This window comes from Rhinolophus ferrumequinum, chromosome 12 (genome assembly GCF_004115265.2).
Source record: "Rhinolophus ferrumequinum isolate MPI-CBG mRhiFer1 chromosome 12, mRhiFer1_v1.p, whole genome shotgun sequence".
NCBI classification, from domain to species: Eukaryota; Metazoa; Chordata; class Mammalia; order Chiroptera; family Rhinolophidae; genus Rhinolophus; species Rhinolophus ferrumequinum.
The window spans coordinates 65277942-65298312 of NC_046295.1; the positions used below are offsets into that span (position 1 = coordinate 65277942).

Below are 20371 nucleotides of genomic sequence, written 5' to 3' on the forward strand. Positions count from 1 at the left end.
GGGCGGAGCGGGGCCCCTTGGGGCGGGAGGCGGGGCCTGGTGGGCGGGGCTCACAGACCTCATCCCGGCCCCGCGAGGAGCAAGGTTTTCCCAGTGGGCTTCGGCCTCCCAGCGGTGTGGCATCTGCTTTGACTCCGCGGAACCGCGACCCTCCGAGGCCGAATTCTCCCCTCCCTTTTTCCGGAACGAAGCGGGGAGTCTCTTTTTCAACTCTTAGCGGAGCTGATGTCCATCCTTAATCATTACACCCCTCCCAACTTGGTGGTAATAGTATTAAGGATAACTGCTACCTAGAATTTTTGAAGGCAATCTATTTAGCCAGCGCAGAGGCAATGCTGGCAACATAAAGGTGGGCATGACCAGACCTTGGGGCATTGCCAATTCGGGCTGGTCAGGTAAGGAAAGGTCGATAAGCAGCCGGCAACATCACATTCCTATTCAAAAACAAACCCTGTTAAAATTGTGGTTTTTTAGTTGATTAAATTGTTCATAAAACATCTTTCCCAGTCAAAAACATTACCACAGCTTTACAGTGGCTTTTTAAGTTGTATCATTTTCATGTTATGTATGTAGAAATTGTCCTCACTCCTAACTGAGTACTAATGCTTTTTTTTCTTGAAAGAGATCCCAAGTCACCCTTTCGTTTTCCTGCTTTTGATGAGTATAGAGAAATATTTCCCTATTATGAGAAAAGCAACAGGAATTTGAGGATAAATGGCAACTGAAACTGCTTCGGTTAGAAACTGTAGGGTCTGGTGGGAAAACTCTCCACTTTGATGGGACAGACCTGGTTTAAAGCTGTCAGGAGATGCTCAGCTTCAGTCAATTGCTGTCTAGTTGGAATTGGGCCCCCCTGTGTTGTCAGATATTTTGATTGCTAAAAGGAGCCAGAAATCTGGACAGTATGGATTATTTCCATTTTAAAATGGAAATAATGGCCCAAAGTGAAGACTAAATGAAACAAGACACAGACCAGGTGCAATCCCAGACCAATATTTTGCTACCTTTGGTCTAAATTATAAGCTCTTTAGAACAGAGACTTATTTTGTTTTTATTGTTTTCCATGCTTATACAGGTTCCCTCACATATTTGGTAGTCAATAATAAACATCTTGGATAAAAGAAAGTACAAATGGACACTGTCCTTAAAAAGTTGTTAGGGACCAGGTGGTAATGATTGCCTAAAACATTTTTAGAGAGAGAAAGATGATTGTATTTATTGAGCACCTATTATATTGTCACACATTAAAAGTACATGATCTCATTTAATCCTTCTACAATCCTGCTTAGGGATTTCTTGTCCTCGATATGAGGAAACAGGCTAAGAGGTTAAGTCACTTGTCCAAGACCCTACAGACAGTAAATGAAAAGCCAATGGCCTCTGATGCAACTGCAAGTCTGTCTACTGATTTGCTGTTTGAGCAAACCTATTAATTTCCGGTGGGTAGCTGCCTGTATGAAAATTGGAGCATTTGAAAAGTGAAGCCTATGGCTTTCAAAGTTTTGAGCCATGTAAAAGCACTTCTGTGACTACATTAGTTGTGATTTGATAAGGCTTTTTGGAGATGGTATCATTTCCTTCGTGATTAATGAAGGGGAAAAGGAAAGGATGCTGATATTCATTCTGAACTGTATACCGGACCTTTTAATATCCATTAACTAATTTTTTGTAATGACCCTGTGAAATAGGCTTATTCTCATTTTGCAGATGAGGAAACGGAGGCTCAGACTAACGAATCTTTTAAATGGTGAATTAGGAGACCTTCTAAAGTCAGTCTGCTCCCAAACTCTTGACACTCTACTTCATGCTGAGATGTTTTCATACTTGCTTGTTACCCTATTCTTAATTATTTTGTGACCACCATTTGCCTATATGGACTCAATAGAAATATTTTATACTTTTGAGTCCAAATTAAAATCTGGACTGCATGGCTAGTATATAATACTCCCTAATTATGTGGTTACTGTCTCTCCAGAGGGCTAAAAAGCTGCAAGGTTGGCTTGTGTCCTAAACCATTCATAACTATGGACTTGCCAGATGAGAGCCAGTGGGATGAAACCACCTGTAACTTGGCTGTTTGTCAGCATCCACAATGCTGGGCAACTATCCGCCGAATTGAGAGGGGCCACCCTCGAATCCTGGGCTCACCCTGCAGAGCTCCTCTGGATGCTAATGGTGAATTAGCCAACCCTTGTCTCTTTCCTTACAAGATCTTTGAACTGTTTCCATTTGGTTCCTTTTTGGCATGTTACATGTTTTCTTCTGGTCTGCTTTCTCAGACAAACTCCCAGTGCTCACCATTGTAAACATCTCAGATTCCTGCTTTCCGGCCAAGAGACATGCTCATCATCATTTATCAGAATTTACCTTCACTAAGCCTCACTCTTTATTGTCTCAGAGGTCAAAACTGGACTCCAAATTTCAAGGCAGGTAAATTATCATGGAATCGTCTTTTAAGGGCCTATTATCTCAAAATTTGGGGTTGACTTCCTTTATACACGTAGTAGACTTTGAGAAAGCTGGATTAAAAATAAAGCATCGATTCAGTTAAAGAAGTGGTAAATAAGCAATTGGAAACTAAAAGAAAGCATTCTTATTTGTGTTCTAGGAATTGGTTAAAATGGGAGGTGTATTAGTTTGCTTTGTTACCTTAACAAAGTACCACAGACTGGGTATCTTAAACAACAGAAATTAATTTTGTCAAAATTCTGGAGGCTACAAATCCAAGATTAAGGTGTTGGCAGAGCTGTTTTCGTCTGAGCCCTCCTTGGCTTGTAGGTGGCCATCTTCTCTTTATGTCTTAACATGGTCTTCCCTTTGTGTGTGCCCATGTCCTAATCTTCTCTTCTTCCATGTACATCAGTCATACTGGATGAAGGCCCACCTGTAGCACTTCATTTTACCTTAATTACCTCCAAATACAGTCAAAATCTGAAGTACAGGGGGTTAGGACATCAGCAAATGACTTTGCAGACACAATTCAGCCCATATCAGGGAATATTTATCTCATCAACTTCTATAGGTCATCAGAAAACTGTCTATGCATGCTGTCTTTCTTTTATTTTTAGGTATGAAACTGTTTGTAAATTCCTGAAGTCAGAAGCAATGGCTTTTCCTTTTGAATCTCCCTTTTGAATGTAGTCACCCAGTTGGTGTTTTCTGATATATGAAACTAAGATATCTGTGGAAAACTTAGACTTTTAAAATATGAAGACCTTGTTGTCTGGAATCAAAGCACTAGTGGTGGCCCTTGTAGAGATTTCTTGTTTCCTGTTCGATTTAAGGAATCCCTGGATGATTTCTCTTAGGCTAAAGAGTATAGGAGAGGGTAGGACTACTTTCAGTTTCTCTAGGACTTGAGGTGAGCCCTGGGAAAGTAGTGGTTTTTCCCAGTCAGGGTCTCTGAAGGTAAAGACCATGGCATCATTTTTTTTTTTTAAGATTTTATTGGGGAAGGGGAACAGGACTTTATTGGGGAACAGTGTGTACTTCCAGGCCTTTTTTCCAAGTCAAGTTGTTGTCCTTTCAATCTTAGTTGTGGAGGATGCCGTTCAGCTTCAAGTTGTTGTCCTTTCAGTCTTAGTTGTGGAGGGTGCAGCTCAGCTCCAGGTCCAGTTGCCGTTTTCTAGTTGCAGGGGGCGCAGCCCACCATCCCTTCCAGGAGTCGAACCAGCCACCTTGTGGTTGAGAGGATGCGCTCCAACCAACTGAGCCATCCGGGAGGCAGCTCAGCTCAAGGTTCTGTGTTCAATCTTAGTTGCAGGGGGCGGAGCCCACTATCCTTTGCGGGACTCGAGGAATTGAACCGGCAACTTTGTGGTTGAGAGCCCCCTGGCCCATATGGGAATCGAACCGGCAGCCTTCGGAGTTAGGAGCATGGAGCTCTAACCGCCTGAGCCACCAGGCCGGCCCCATGGCATCATTTTTTAGTCACTCATTGAATTACCAGATATGTCCTAGTGGGGGCCACTTTGCTCTCCACTGGAGAGACAGTGGTAAACAAGATAACAGCCTTTACCCTCAAGGGGCTTTCAGCCTAGTCGGGGAAGTAAAGAATCGTTCATTGTAATGAGTGTGGTGAGAAGAGTGCCTGCCCAGGTGTGTGGAGGCACCCAGGGCACTGTCTTCCATATAGGTGGCATCTATGCCTACACCTGGCATTAGAGCAGTTTAGTGAAGAAGGGGTTGCAGGTGGGAGGTAGAAAGGAAGAGACTTCTAGACTACAGAACTAGCACATGCAAGATCCAGGAGGCAAGAGGAAATTCTTTAGGTGTCAGAAACACATCGTGTTTCCCCGAAAATAAGACCTAACCGGAAAAGAAGCCCTAGCATGAATTTTCAGGATGACATCCCCTGCACATAAGCCCTAATGCGTCTTTTGGAGCAAACCTTAGTATAAGATCCGGTCTTGTTTGCGGGGAAACATGATAGTTCAGTGTGTTTGGAACATGGACCAGGAATTGGAGAGTGGTCAGAGATGAGGCTGGAGGAGCTGGAGTAAAAAGCAGGGGCCTCAAAAAAAAAAAAAAAAAGGAAAGAAAAAGCAGGGGCCTAAATCATGTAGGGCTTCATAAATCAGGCTAAAGAGTTGGGTCTCTATCTTATGCTTCTTTGCGATAGTCATTCATTTATACATTTAACGTGTTTTTTTTGTTGTTATAAATTTTATTGGGGAATATTGGGGAACAGTGTGTTTCTCCAGGGCCCATCAGCACCAAGCCGTTGTCCTTCAATGTAGTTGTGGAGGGCGCAGCTCAGCTCCAAGTCCAGTTGCTGTTTTCAATCCTAGTTGCAGGGGGCGCAGACCACCATCCCATGCGGGTATTGAACCGGCAACCTTGTTGTTGAGAGCTCTTGCTCTAACCAACTGAGCCATCCGGCCGCCCCTCCAGAAGCTCAGTGGCAGCTCGTTGTCTTCAATCTAGTTGTGGAGGGCACAGCTCACTGGCCCATGTGGGAATCAAACCGGCAACCCTTTTGTTCAGAGCTCGCGCTGTAACCAACTGAGCCATCCAGCTGCCCCTTAACATGTTTTTTTTTTTTTTTAATAAATAAAATAGCAAGCGATATAAAAATGTAAGGGGACAATATTATTTTATTGTGGTAAATATACATAACATAAAATTTACAATTTTAACCATTTCTAAGTGTACACTTTAGTGACATTAAGTACATTCACAGTGTGCAACCATCACCATTATCCATTTCTAGAACTTTTTCATCATCTCAAACAGAGACTCTGTACCCATTAAACAATAGCTCCTCCTTCCCTCCTCCCTCGAGCTCCTGATAATTTCTATTATATTTTCTGTCTGTGAATTTGCCTGGTTTAGGTACCTCATCTAAGTGGAATCGTACAATATTTGTCCTTTTGTGTCTGGCTTATTTCACCTACCATAATGTCTGCAAGGTTGATCTATGTTGTAGCCGGTATCAGAATTTCACTACTTTTAAGGCTGAGAAATATTCCTTTGCATATACCACATTTTGTTTATTTAACATGTTTTTGAACATCTGCATCGAAGGGACTTACAATTCTATTGATGTGATGTAATTATCGGTAGTTGGAGAGAGAGAGAGACATAGGCGTGAATTAAGTTTGATGCAACAAATAGTTTTAAAGTGTTTGCAATATGCAGTGTCTGTTTGGGAGCTGTTCCAGGAAAAACAAACAAACAAAACTTAAGGAGCTGGCAAGACCCTCCATTCATTTGATGTCTTGAGCCCAAGGCTTTCTGTAGATAAGTAGAAGGCTGTTCCTCATAGCACTGACTTTATCACCCCAAGGAGTCTTTGTGTCTCTGATGCATGTTCGGAAACTCTCATTTTTTAGACCTTGGATGGATTTACCTGACAAAGATTTGATCAACTATGCGAATAGACCTCCCAACATAAGTCACAGATTGCAAAAGGTACTTCCTCAGCATTTTTCTCTTTACTAATAGGAATAAAATGTTTGCCTTTATTTAGCGTTCTGCCTTGGAATGACTGCAATCCGAATAATGGTGACGATCATACTGATGATGACTACTATCTAGCATTGGGCCCTTACTATATGCGAGGCTCTGTGCTAATGGCTTTACATGCTATACTGTTTCCAGAAATCCCAGACACAGGAGGGTTTGATTTATGGCAGTTTGGCATAGGTGAGAATTCTCTGTCTCTATCCTACATAGAATGAGTTGTTACTATTAGGTTGGTGCAAAAGTAATTGCGGTTTAAAAGGTTAAAAATAACTGCAAAACGCAATTACTTCTGCACCAACCTAATAAGTACACACTGTCCTCTCATAATAAAGGAAATTAGGATGCTGGAATGTCAGACCTAAATTGGGCCTTAAGGTCATCTCCAATGACTTTCAAATGTTTTTAGCTATGACCTATAGTAACAAATTTTATAACAAAAGTATCATGGAACACCTTAACTATGTGTGATGTGCTCTGATTATTTTCTTGCCTATTCTATTTTATTCTATTTCATTTCTAAACAGTGTAGGCTGCAATTCACACATTTTGATTTCATGACCCATGAATAACTTGCAATTACAGTTTGAATAACATTACTATGGTCTATCTCATACATTTTATGGTTGAAGAAACTGAGGCCCAGATAGGAAGTGATTTCCTAAAGCACATAGCTAGTTAGGGGCAGAGCTAAATTAGAGTTTAGGAAGAAAAACCCATCTACTTATCTACAATAAGAGATTTGCTATTTGCAGTCCCACTATCGAGGCCTTTTATTTTTGTCATGAGATGCTTCGTTTTTCAGTGTACTGTGGTGGAGAGAGTGTAAGGGACTAAGAGAGGGTAGATGGGTTTGAATGGATGAATGAACAAAGCACTTACCTTTTTGGCCACTTCAGGAAAAGAGAGTTGGATTAAATTAGTTTGATTATTTGAATAGATATACATGCAGATGGTTCTAAACTCAAACGGCGTAAAGGGTTTAGTGTGCAAAGAAGTACCCGTTTCCCCAGGCCAATCAGTTCTTTTTCATGGCGACAACCTTATTTTTAAACACCCTCCTTTTCCTACTAGGGATAGAGACTAGAAGGTTTACTGGAACACCAGTGTTCTATCCAGTATCTTAAGTAGCTAAAGTTAGAAGAGTTACAGCTTTAACTTTTATGGAGATGCCTATAATTGTAGACAGGCTATAAAAGTAGAAAACTGGCTTCTCTCTCCATCAATTACTTCCCTGCTCCCAAATTGTATTACCTCCAGACGGTCTGTCTTTGGAGTGGAGTGGGCAGAATGAGTAGTGTTCCCTGAGGGGAGCCCGGAGGTACCCTGATATGAGATGGGGTTGGTTGTTGCTAAATGCCACCCTAATGTCATAGGGAGGCAGTGGAGACTGTTCACTTACAACTGCTCCCTCTTGCAGTACCTATACTGATACATGGTTTCCTGGGGGAATACTGTGACCATGTTGGGGGCTTGGGAAATGTCTTTTCATCATCTTGTGGGACATCACGCCCTTTCGGTTCGTATGGTAATTCAGTCCTTAGTCTGGTACTGAATGCCATCAAGGAGCTGGTACCTGCAAGCCATACATAGGCTCTACATTTTTCTCTTAGCTTCCAGTGCTGAATTTGAATGAGACACAACTTCCCTGCCCTCAGGATATCAGAAATAAGGTTGTAATCTGGATCCCAAGAGAACCGGAGAAGCATATGACGTGAGTATCATGTCTAGAACTTAGGGATCTTCAACGCTTATGTTCTATAAATTCCTGCCGTCCTCTGCAGGCCTCCTTTTTGTGATCTCCTTTGTGGCACCTCACTGTAAATAGCAGGAGGCCAAGCAGCGAAGGTCACATTCGCTTGCTTCTGTCTCTTGCTACACTGTAATTCTGTTTTAATGCACTTGAGATTCATGTCCTGGGACTTCTCTACATTAAATTCCACATGGCAGTAAATAGCATACAAGATAGAGCCTGGTGTATTTGTGAGGTTTGATTAAGAAACAAATGCTGTCTGACTATTAGTTTATCTTATAAGCCATCAGCAACTAGTGACAAAGTTTTCAGTAAAGTACATGAATCTTTGGTCTCAACCCCAAGGCCAAGTACAGTGGCACAAAACGAATAGCATATAGAGCTTGTGTACAAAGCAGAATATGACAAAGGTGAAGTCTTGCTAATATTGAGAACCTGTGGAAGAATGTGGTTTTTCTTTTGTGACCGCTGAGGCTTTCAGATTCTGTTAAGTGACTGTTGAGATATGATGAAACTTATGAAGTCCTTTTTATTTCATTTTCTTTTTTTAATGATCCTGTGAGTGCTTCTTTATATATGCAATTTTTTGAGTGTATATATGGTGTAAACAAACAAAAAAACCTAAGGGTTTATTTTCTTTCATGTTTAGGAAGCGCAGATATAGGTGGGGCAGGGCTAGTACATGAGGCCCATGAGGTAATCAGAAACCAGAGTTCCTTCTAGATTTCTGGGTCATCATCCTCAGCTATGCCTTCTAGATTTCTGGGTCATCATCCTCAGCCATGGCTTCCATCTTCTAAGGTGCTTCATGAGGGCTTTTAAGGTCTAAGTGACTGCTAGGGCTCTAGCCATTATATCCATGTTCCAGGGAAAATGGAGGAAGATGACAGAGCAAAACTACCTCCTGATGCTAAGCAGTGGGAATTCAGTGGAGAACCAAATAGACTGGATTCCTGTCCTCCTGGGGTCTTATGCTGGTGGGGGATTCAGACATTGCAAACATAACCACACCTAAGTGTATAATTATTAATTTGGATTAATGCTAGGAAAGTAAATAACAGGATTGCATGAGAGAATGGTACAAATCTAATTCAGATGTGAGGGTGGGGGTCTTGTTTCCAGCAGCCTCTAGGTAGCAGGTACAGCTGGGCTCCCAATGGCCACCTTTGAATATTGAATACAGGATAGAAATTTTCATGGCCATCATTTACAAATATTCTTGGTGCTTTTGTTTGAGATGTCTGGGAATAAGTTGTGCTTATTCTTATTTCAAGTCCAGCTGAGAGGAAATATATTGTTCCCAGCCAGGATGGGAAGAAGAAAAGAAAGACAGCTACAGTAAGTTGGATGTTTTGGTCAAAGCGTTATAATATTACTTTGGAGAGTTTATTTTTGTTTTCCTTTCAGATATGTTTCCCCTTCCCCTATTCTCTCTTTAAATGAATGAAATCTGCAAAAGAAAACCCCTCTTAGAAAATAATTCCCAAACCATTTTTGATTCAGAGACACTTTTTCCTTACCTACTTCCTGTAGGAAGGTGAAGAGCACCTTGAAGAGATGTGAGGGGGAATAGTTGGGTGTTCAGGGGGAATTTTTGGTCAATTAAAAACTAATTCCCAGTGTGATGGACATAGAATTTCAATGGACTAGGAGTTATAATAGAACTGGGCTTCTAATTTGAATTCTACCATTTATTGGGTAAATGTAACCTTGGATGAGTCACAGAGCTGGAAGGTTGCTATGTCCATGAGAATAGTCTCCTGGTCCGTTTTGTTCATTGCTGAATCCCAGCCCAGCCCCAACCCTGTGCCTGACACGTTGTTGGCTAATACATATTTGTTCAGTGAATAAATTAATAACCAAAGAAAGAAATAAATTAATAAAACAAAGAAACAAAACGACTCATCCCCATGTGATCTGAATTCAACAATAGGGTTGGGGAGCCAGAGAGGGAAAAATGTGGCGGCCCACGTAGTGCAGATTGGGGAGCAGGCTGCTGCTGGAGTCGGTCTGGAAACACAGAGCTTCACGTGCCCCAGTTGTGTGGGATGGGAAGTGGCACTGAAGAGAGTGCTCCAGGGACTTCTTTCCACTGTTTCTCTTCCAGAAAGACAAGCCCCCTCTGGTTCTCTCTGGAAAGCAGAACACAGAAAACACAGTTGAGACCTTCAGGGAAAATAGAACCTCCCTCCTTCCCAGTACACTTGTTTGAGCAACTAAGTTCAGAATTCATACCTTTCTGGAACCAGTTTGACATGTTACCTCAGGATCTCCTGAACGAGTAAGTATCATGTAAGCCTGTTTTTCTGAGCAGGGTCTAAGCAGTGTGCTCTTTCTGAGTAGGGAGGGGAGAAAACCGCTGCCCTCCTTGTTCACTGAGTCCTTAGACTTACCAATAGGCACCGGTGACAATCATCACGACCACTTTTCAAGTACTTACCATCAGCCGTGCCCTGTGCTAAACAAGCACATTACATGTATTCCTCATTTAAACCTCCGCTAGGAGCGAGACCCAATTGCACACCTTTTTATAGATGAGTTATGGATAAGTGGGAGGCAGAATGGATATGTGGTTTGGAGTGAGACAACTTTTGCATTTTGTATTGAAACTTACTGGCTTTATGATTTTTAGTAATATATTTAGCCTCTTTAAGCTTCATTTTCCTCATTTGCAAAATGGGGACAATAGTACATGTCCTCAGGGTGTTGTAAGGATTCAGCCGCAGATAGCACAGGGGCCTGACAGATAGTAAACACTGAGTCCACACTCTGTAATGATCATAACTGCTACTGAATGAGCACTTTTAGGCCCAAAGGGGCTATTTCTTCAAATCTGGAGCCCTTTTCATCTCTTTCTCCTCAGCCATTCTCCAAGAAGAGCTGTCTGTGATTGTCTGTCTGTCTCTGTCCTCTTCAGTCTTTTGTCAGGTGCAGGGGAAACGACTCCTTGTCCAGAGATGAAGACACAATTGGCCATGATGAAAAAGAAACCTCCTCTGGAAAAGAGCCGACCTGACAGTGCCATTTCTTCTAAGATGGTTTTATCTGTCCACCACCTCACCCTGCAAGTAAGAGCTGGGGAGCCTCAGTGCAAGGTGTCTACATGCAAACCCAAACTCGTCTCTCGTCAAGGCTGGAACAGTTGACTGTTTCTTCTTTCCCTTCCATCCTACCACTCTGGTCCCATGCCCCACAGAAGAGCAGGGCTATATGTAGGTGAGAGCAAATGATAGGGAGGGCTTTGAGGAGAGCAGCGTTCTCTATTTCCTCTGTACTTCATCCCCACACTTTTCCCCTCTCCAGAACCCCTGGTACGATGCTGCACACACCTGGTTCTCTAGAAGTGCGTGTTGACTAGATGGAGAAATGCACTGGGGGGATACATTTTGGGAAAGGCAAAGACCTTTCCCAGCAGTAGCGCTTTCCTTCTTCTATTTCTCCAGAGACCAGCATTGAGACATCCTGAACATTTGAAGAAAGTACGTTATGATCTGAAGACAGAAGGTAGGTTTTCTGGTACGGCCAGATCTCTAGGTACCACTCCCCCTCAGCCCACAGCTCTCATACTTGATCTTTGTCTCAGTTCAGTGGGGTCACATGTAGAACTCGGAAACTGCAATTTCAAGAAGCAGCAGCCCCCTCCTCTGCCCATCAGCCCGGCTTGGTCCTGACCAGGGAGAGAGTGTCACCACTGTGGAGCAGGGCTCCACGAGCAGCCCCGGGGAGGGAGGGAGCTGTCGGAGAAGAGGACTGAGCTGGCTCTCTGGTCACCAGGTCATGGGGAGCAGCAACAGCAGCAGTGGCAGCAGCAGAGGCTGCCGAAGACACCTACTAAGAAGCAGGTAGGGCGGCAGTGAGGGGACCCCTAGGACTTGCTGGGACTAGGACAAGCGGATGCAGCCTGGCACGGGAAGGGATGTATGAGGTGGAATTCTCGCTGTTCTCTCTGGTTATAGATACAAAGTTCCTGTCTGCTTATAGACATTAACTTCCTTCTTTTAGACTCTTTTGAAAAGTTTTCTTCATTTCCAAAAGTGCTAATTCAGTTCTTCCTTGTGTGGGTTTCAGGAGGCTAAAAAGAAATCCAAGAATGATCCAGGGAGCCAGCGCACTTCACTTACACGTTTAGGTGCCATGGTTTATGACCCATGCCCCGGTAAGGAGAATATGGGTTGGGAATATCTGACAGAATCCCAGGATGTATCTGAGGGCAGGAAACGCTGAACATGTTTGTCGTATGGGGACCTGCCTTGTCAGAATTCTCCCTGCAGTGCTTCGGTTTGGCTGATCTACCATGCATGCATCATTCTTCCATCAAATATTTACTAAGCAAGCAAGCTAGGCCAGATGTCTGTTTCACATGCGATTTGAGAGAGGCCCACAAGCATGGATCCGAGCCATTTTTCCTCAGGTCCTGCTTTAGAAAAGGCAGAGTGGTTTGAGCGGGATGAGCAAGCTCAGGTTACAGAAGAGAGACCCCTGAAGGCCCGTTGGCCGGTTAGGCAGCGGGGAGCTGGGTCCCCTCACAGGAGCCCCAAGAGTTCTAAGGAAGCATAGTCCAGGGCCCTCCACTAGTCAGTCTCTGCAGCCTCAGGTTGTGATCACCACATTATCTAGCCCCATGTAGGAGGCAGGTAGCCAGTTCTTGACAGGTGATCCTTTTCCTTTAGTGTTCGTGCCTTTTTGGAGTCTTTATCACAGCTGAGCTAAATAAAAGGATATACTTATAAAAGGTCCCTCTGACTTACCCAGGTCCCTCTGACGTTTCTCAGCTTGAGTGCAGAATGGGAGGGAAAGTGGGAGAAAGAATTTCCCCTAATCCTTAGAAGATTCTTCTGCCCTACTCAGACTGGACACTGCTGACTGTATTGTGAAAATAACTGTTTAATCATCAGAATTCACTCTGTAACCCTGGGGGGCAATGGGAGGGCTTAGGCGAGGTGTTTCGTGGGAAGGAGGCTGCTCTCTTGGTTTATGTCCCATCCCCCTGAGCTCTCTGATACTAATGGTGTCCTCTAACTTGAAGATCTAAGAAGGCTCCCGACCTTCACATGGGAGGTAGACAGAACCAGGGCTGGGGCCCAGGGTGGGAGGTGACTTGTTCCAGGTTATCACCCCATCCAGGGTGATCAGCACTCCCCTGAATTCCACTGCAGTTCCACTCTTCCTGATGCCTCCAATAGGAGTTTTTTTTGGGGGACTGGAGTGTCCCTTTGAATCATGTTCTTAGAGCAGTGGCCTGTCCTCACAGAGTGGAGAAAGGCATTATGGAAGAGATGATTTTTGCATTAGATCTTGAATATGTGTGAGAGTTTTCCTGACATGGAGGGGAATTCCTGGAAGTGGGAGTAGCCTGTGCAAAGGCATTTTGTGGCAGCACAGCTGCTCAGGGAACATCGAGCTGTCCCTGTGACTGTGGGCCTGGGTATTTAAAAGAGAGACGTAGGTAGGGGCTTGAATAGCTGCTGAGATTTTTGACCTTTATCTTTCATGTCAGTGGTGCTCCACTGAAATCAACTGAGGAGTTTTTAAAACCCTAATTCCCGGGGTGCACCCCAGACCTATTAAATCAGAATTTCTAGTGTTAGTACCCAGGGCCCAGTGGTTTCTAGAACTCCCCAGTGCTTCCAGTGTGTAGCTAAGGGGAGAATCAGTGCTGCTAAGGAGCCAACAGAAGTGTTGAGCAAGGGAGTTCCTTGACTGGCTCTGCCTTTTAGCATGATACCTCTGGTGGCAGCTTGGAAGGTAGTCCTTTCGAGAAAGGGATGCCGAGAGGGGAAAAAAATGAGCATTTTGGGACTAGTTGGGAACATAGCTGATGCAAAAGAATCCTAGAACTAGAGCTTTTTTGGGGGAGGGGTTTCATTTTCAGAACCAGATACGAGTATATTAGAGATGGCGCAAGAAGGTCAGAGGAGTATTTATAAACTGAAAAGGTCGAGTTAGGTCTTCTTTTGCTGCTGTGCTGTGCAGGGTCCTACCCCTTAGGCTGCTTGGAGGAATCCTGGTTCTTTGAACACACACTTTCCCTTGATCTGTAATTCTGTAACAGATGTGGGCACAGTCCCAGGTGAACAGAATCCCACATAGAACCCAGAAGGCCTACCTCCCTTTACCTGCCTCTAAGGTCTCATCTTGTCCTAGATGGAGTCACTTGTAGACTAGGGGTTGACTAGAAGCCCAACAATGGGACAAGAAATACCAGTAAGAAGAGAATCGAGTTGACTTTGTGGTCACTAGGTCACAGAACTCTACCAGATTTGGGAAGTGACGAAAAGCAACAGCAGCAGATGAAGAGAAAAGGCCCCACCTTGAAACAGGTGAGAATGTACGGAGGGCATCTTGCTAGGACTGTTTCAGTTTTCTATTACTGTATAACCACCCCTAAGCTGAAACCATAGTGGTTTGTTATTTCTCATGATGCTGTGGGTTGACTGGACAGTTTTTCTAATCTTGCTTGACGTCATTCATTCTTCTGGAGGCTGGGCTGGGGCTGTTGGCCAAATCGCCTTGTTTTCTTCTGTGAGGCCTCTCTGTGTGGCCAATTTGGGCTTAACAGCATAGTGCAAGCTCACGCAGCACTTTCTTAAAGGATGGGCCTGGAACTGGAACAGTTACACTTCTGCCACATTTTATTGGTCAAAAAAATCAAGTCCAGCCCTGGTTGAAGAGGACAGGAAATCACCTCCATCTCTTGATGGAAGGAACAGCACGTGCGTACAGGAATGGGAGGAATTGTTGGCAGCCACCTTTGGAGGCACTCTACCGTTAGCTGAAGGCTGGGAATGGGGAAAAGTGGGTTCTGGCTTCATCTGCTCAGCATGGAAGGCAAAGAATGCTATACAAGCTTCTCTCTTCAGCCTCAGGAGGTGGGATTTTAGGTGTTAATTATTTCTACAAGCAAAGCATCATTTAGAAAAATCCTTTGTTTCCTAAAGTTTCCAGTTTCCTTATACTTATTCTCATGAATTTCAGAATCCCACAGAGAGGCCACAGGTGGACGACGCTGAGAACGACCAGGATTACTTGCCCAGGAAGCAGAGTAAGTTACTTGGGTGGAGTAACTTTAGGAAGTGACTGAGGACAGGGAGAGCTGAACCTGTGTTGGTGGACCAGGATGGTTCACCTCCCTGGAGGGCACAGCCCTCCTCCCTTAGAAGGGTCCTAGAGACACCCCGGCCCTTCCTTTTCTGTCCTCCATTTGTCACAGTTAGTTGGGAGAAAAGCTACAGGTACAATTAATGTCTGGGTCTTCTTTTAGATCCTAAATTATCCAAAAGAGAACCCACTAACGAGGACATCAATACTCAGATAGAGGTTGTGTGGGAAGCCCAAGAGAGGACCCCAAAGGACCTTTCAGCCGGTACATCTAGAAAAAGTTGGAACCCTGAGCTCAAACTACTGAGGATTCTTCAGGCCCCTGATTATGAGGATGAGGACAACCAACCCTGTGGGACGCAGAGTAAGGAGTCTTCCGCAGGCATAGGCAGAAGACCTCACTGGGACAGCCTTGTTCCACAGCAGGATGCTGAGAATCTTGAGGACAGCGACCTTGAACATGAGGGCTGAAAGGACTTCTGCTCCCTGCAGCCTTTACCAGGCCTGAGCTAGGGATTCTGTTTTCTTCACTCATCTCTACTTGCCTCTAAAATAAGTGAGGGAGAAAAAGCCCTATCCCCTTTAAACTTATACTTTTTTCACTTCCATTAGGGCCAGAATAATTTTGGTGATTAAACACAGTTGTTGCTTAATCAAAAGACTCCTTCTCTGTTTCTGGAAGGAGGGGAGAAATATTTCTTGGCATTGTTTTCTGGGTTACTTTTATCTCTTCTGTGAAGCTCTGAAAGGTTTCCAGTCGTAGAAAGATGAATTTGACCTGAGGGAACCCCTACTGTGTTCCTGGCTTTTCCTCTAATTCTCTGGAAATGGTTTTTTTTGAGGATGGCATCCACATCATTATGCAATAATATCCATGTGTTATGTGTATGTGTGTTATGTGTAATATTCCTGCGTATGTAGCAAGGGACTCGTATTAACCTGAAAGAGTCTGAAGCTCCAGTTTCTAAGTTACTGAGTCTGCAGGAAAGTTTCACTGATGCTCATAAAGACTCAGAATTGCAGTCTCAGGATTGCTTGAACTTGGTTTTTGGAAGGATTTTTTGTTTGTTTCGTGTTTCTAATCCTTAAACCTTTAAATATAGAAACACTTCAAAATTACATAAAAGTAAAGAGAATGATATAATGAAATTCTCATGTACTCAATAAAAGCCCTGGGCCCTGTGCTCCAGGCTGGGGCATGGGGAGTTGGGGCTCCAGTATTCTCAGCAGCTCTGCACCCAAGGTTGATCTTCCTTCCCGCAAGTGTGGGCTGGGTGGAAGAAGAGAGCCCCCACCTATAGGCGGTACTCGCAGGAACTTAGCCTCGGCGACAGGTAGTGGGGGACAAGATGAGAAATGATGACATCTTGTCCCTCCTGGGAAGACAGCCCTCTGACTCGAAGCTGGGGGGAGGGAGCCCTGTGTTCTTAGGCTTCAGCAGCCTGGAGTTGAGTTTCTGCCTCGCTGAAGTTGGGGTGGGTGGGTCCAGGGTCATATCCCATAGACTCTTGCAGGTCTTACCGAGCTTTTGTAGGTTTTCTTGAACAAATGTTTCCTTAGTTGCTGCATGCTCTTAGGGTCATTTCAAGACTTAAAAAATTTAAAAAAAATTTTTCACCAGCTTCATTGGAGAGTGGTCATACTGTTATGCCAGAAGTGGAACTCTGAGCTGGGTCTAAGATCTTTTTATAAAGAGAAACTTATCCCTCATCAGTTGATTTGGTTATCCTAAGTACAGTTCATACAAAGAAGGCAGACTAAATGCTCAAGTCCTTTGTAACATTGTCTCAAACAGACCAAATTAGAAAGCTCCAACCGCTGCCTACCCTTGCCTCCTCTTTCCCAAGCCAAATCAAAATTATATGACATCATTTGTGTTACTAGGACTGAACTATACTTAGCTGAACCTTCATGGAGAGAAGAATCCAAAAGGCATTATGTGGACTTTTTCCCTGAAAAATAATATTTCTCAAATGTATATTACATTGCAGAAGGACTTCTGTGGGATAATTTAAAATTTACAGCTTTTTCACTTCTCTTTCGCCTGTCCTCAGACCTGTCCACCCAAGCAAACCCGATTTGCAGGGGTCTGGTAGTGGGCTCAGGATGGGCAGGGTTTGGCTTTCATTTGCTCATTTTGTTGAAGACTCAGAGAGAGAAGAGAAGATCTGACTATTTTATAACCAATTCAACAACTTTACTTAGTAAAGCAATTCCCAGAAATTGGCACAATCTTTTAAGTCCCGAGTGCAAAGCTTCCTTTTGAAACATGACATATTTTGAGTGAGAAGATATTTGCCATATGAACACTGGCCTTTGCTGCTATTTTCAAAGGCAGGGAAAACATTTGTAGGCTGAAACTTATTTCACCTTCATCATACCAATCCCTCAAATTTGGATAATTACGAACAGAATTTAGGGAAATATAATCTACATACACGTTACAGTTTCAAGGTGCTTTACATCCACTATTTTGGTTGGTTCTCTGCCCAAATGTACAGATAAATGTGGATTGTCCTCCATTTATAGATTAGGAAACTGAGGCTCACAATGCAGGGCTGATGATAGTCCCTTTGAGGCCTTTGAGTGAGTTAGAAGAAAGGCACCATTTCTATCAACTGCTGAAAAATATTTCAGTGAATGTACAAATCTGTGGTGATTAAAATATGAGCTGTATCCCGAGAGGTGGTCCACTGTCCTCAGTCAGTGGAGGGGGTGGGTTTAGAACCTGGGTCCTTGCTCTTCTCTCCCCTGTATTCTGATGCTTCTCTGAGTCCCTCTCTTTAATGCACAGTTGACATTCAAAGAATTGACTGAGGGGGAGGAGCTCTCAGGAACCCTTTGCTTCAGCCTCCCAATCTTCTGAAAGAGGAGGAGACAGGTAAATGTTGCTGTTTTTTTCCCACCCTCTGGACCAAAGGAATCAGGAGAACTAAGGCCTAATAGCCAGGATGCCCCAGCCAGAATCACATGGAAATCCATCGGTTTTACACACTTAAGCAGACAATAGGACAAGACTTAGCCTGTTGGAATATTGTCCTAGGAGCCTTATATTCCTGAGAAACTTGTCTCTGATTTCTTTTTTTTTTTTCTACGTTCTTTGTGAACCTTACTAGGGATAGGCCACTTCGTTTGCGTCACATGGTTTTCTGAGCACACTTCACGATGACACGGGGCCCAGTTTGACCTGTGTCTAGAAGTGAGTCAAGGAAAACATCTTCAGATATCCCATGTCCACACCTTTCTTACAGAGCCAGCCATCTTTGTTTTGGTATTGGTCCCGATATCTGCTAACAGACTTTGTTCTTCATTGTTTTTTGGATTACACAAAGCTCCCTGAGGTGGGAGGGAGTCAGGCTTTCATTCATGGTAGCAGTGACCCTTAAAAATCAGTTTATTCAATGTGCCTAAAGGAATTGTTTGCTAATTAAAGACAGAAATACCTCTGGCCTTTAGATAGAAACGATTGGAGGCCCTTTGGAGTCCAGAGGAATCTGGGAAAGAAGTTCTAAATTTTCTCTTTCATTTGCCAGAAGGTACCAGGGTATGGAATTAATTTGCTCTCCTGTTTATACATTTATTAACAAATATAGGGTACCTATTACATGTTAGAGAATCAACCCCTAGATTATCTTGGTAGAGAAAGAGAAGTTCTGGGAGAGACAGTGGAGAGTTATTTCCAGGAATATACGTACTGTGTTTCCCCGAAAATAAGACCTAGCTGGACAATCAGCTCTAATGCATCTTTTGGAGCAAATTAATATAAGACCCAGTCGGGTCTTATATAAGACGGGGTATAATATAATAAAGTATAATATAATATAACATAATATATAATGTAATAATAATATCGGGTCTTATATTAATTTTTGCCTCAAAAACGCATTAGAGCTGATTGTCCGGCTAGGTCTTATTTTCGGGGAAACACGATACCTAGAAATTTCCTGGATCAATTGGTAAAGTTGTTTGGGACCACTAGATGGCGATATTACATTATGAAAATGACATCCTTCAAAGACTGGAGGTCTGGTTATTTCTGAGGCCGATGTCTACACAGCCAAAGAGACTTTTTCTGTGAGTAAATGGAGAAAAATCCACACTTCACCATTTACATATGTGACCCAATTTAAATGCTCAAGGGACTAGTAGCTCCTGGAAGGATGGGGCTGTGTCTATTGTGTCATGGTTACAGCCCCAGATTATAGCCCTAGCATGTAGTAAGCACTCAATCCATTCTTGACGAATGAATTAAATCTTTGAACAGTTTAGACTGTCATTAGAGGGACCATTTCAAGAGTGTGGAAAATTCTGGAACATGCTCAGGGGCCTAGGATTTAGGGAAGCTGGGAGCTACTGATGATTCTGCAGATCGTCAGTTGGGCAAAGACTTAGGGAAGCAGCACTTGGGAAGGCAGAAACACCAAAAGCAATCTGAGGCTCTCATACTGCTTTGTGTCTCCTAAATTTATCTTGATCAGATTTCACCTGTTTAAAAATACAGGGAGGGTATAACCAACAAATTCAGGTTTTTTTTTTTCCCCCTAGAGTCTATATTACTTCTAAGGATGGCTCTGTCTTGAAGAGATCTCCAAAAATAATTTCCTCTGCTTTTCTCTGCCTCTCATTCATTGGTACATTTGTTCATTCAATCACTTATTTGTTAATAATTCATTCCTACGCAAATGTAATTGAGCGCCTATTATGTGCAAAACACGGACTAGGCTGGGTGATTATCTCTGACCTTTTTCTCTCATGGCCCCTTTAAGTTGACTTAATTACAAAATCATATTAGCTGTCATATCCAAATCCATGCTCCTCTCTGTTCCTCCTGCCCTTACCCAAGTCCAGGCCTCCATCTTCTTTCATCAGGGTTACTACACCCAACCCTGTTCTTTACTGCCACCATCCATTCTCCCAGCTTTCATATGCAAATATGATCCTGACACTCCTTCCTAAAAACTCTCCCTTGCCCTCAGGGTCAAACCCAACCTCTTTTGCTTGTTTTACAAGGCTTACAAGGAAGGGCTGTGACTTGGCTGGGCCGTGCTTGTCTCTGCAGCCCGGATTCCCCCATTCCCACCTTGTTCTATGTGAGCCAGCAATGATTTATTTTTTCTTTATTTCTTCTAATGAGCCCTGACCTCTCTTACCTTCAGATCTTCTTCCCTGTACTTTCCTTCAACCTGTAAAAGTCTTTTCTTCTCCTCTCTGCCTCGTTATTATATTTTCTACTTATTTTCAGGTGTCAGCTTACATGTTTCCTATTTGGGGAAGCTTTTTCTGACCACTGTCAGGGTGAGGCTCCCCTCTTTCAATTCTCCTCTTATAGTCTCTGTGGGGTTCACATCTTTTTCATCGCCACCCTCTCCTGCCAGACTATAGTTCTGTGAGTGGCATCTGTCTTCACTGCATATCTTTAGCATCTGGTTGTATGCCTGGCACTTTGTAAATGCTTAGTAATATATGTTGAATGAGCGAATGAATAAAAAGCATATGACATATTTCCTTTCTTTAGGGTACATGTAATGTAGCAGCGTGCGCTGAGTGGGGTAAAGG

The 20371-nt window shown here is 43.4% G+C and overlaps 1 protein-coding gene across 1 annotated transcript; it reads left to right on the forward strand.

Moving 5' to 3' along the window:
- The first annotated feature begins 1973 nt into the window (after positions 1-1973).
- C12H9orf43 (chromosome 12 C9orf43 homolog) lies at positions 1974-15385 on the forward strand. The gene is given in 14 exon segments (XM_033124066.1): positions 1974-2175; positions 2280-2430; positions 5835-5913; positions 7578-7678; positions 8992-9055; positions 9825-9869; positions 9871-9998; positions 10635-10785; positions 11161-11274; positions 11503-11559; positions 11786-11873; positions 13958-14037; positions 14693-14759; positions 14979-15385. Coding segments are annotated over 14 exon segments (1584 nt in total). The 5' UTR covers positions 1974-2024; the 3' UTR covers positions 15287-15385.
- The last annotated feature ends 4986 nt before the right edge of the window (positions 15386-20371 follow it).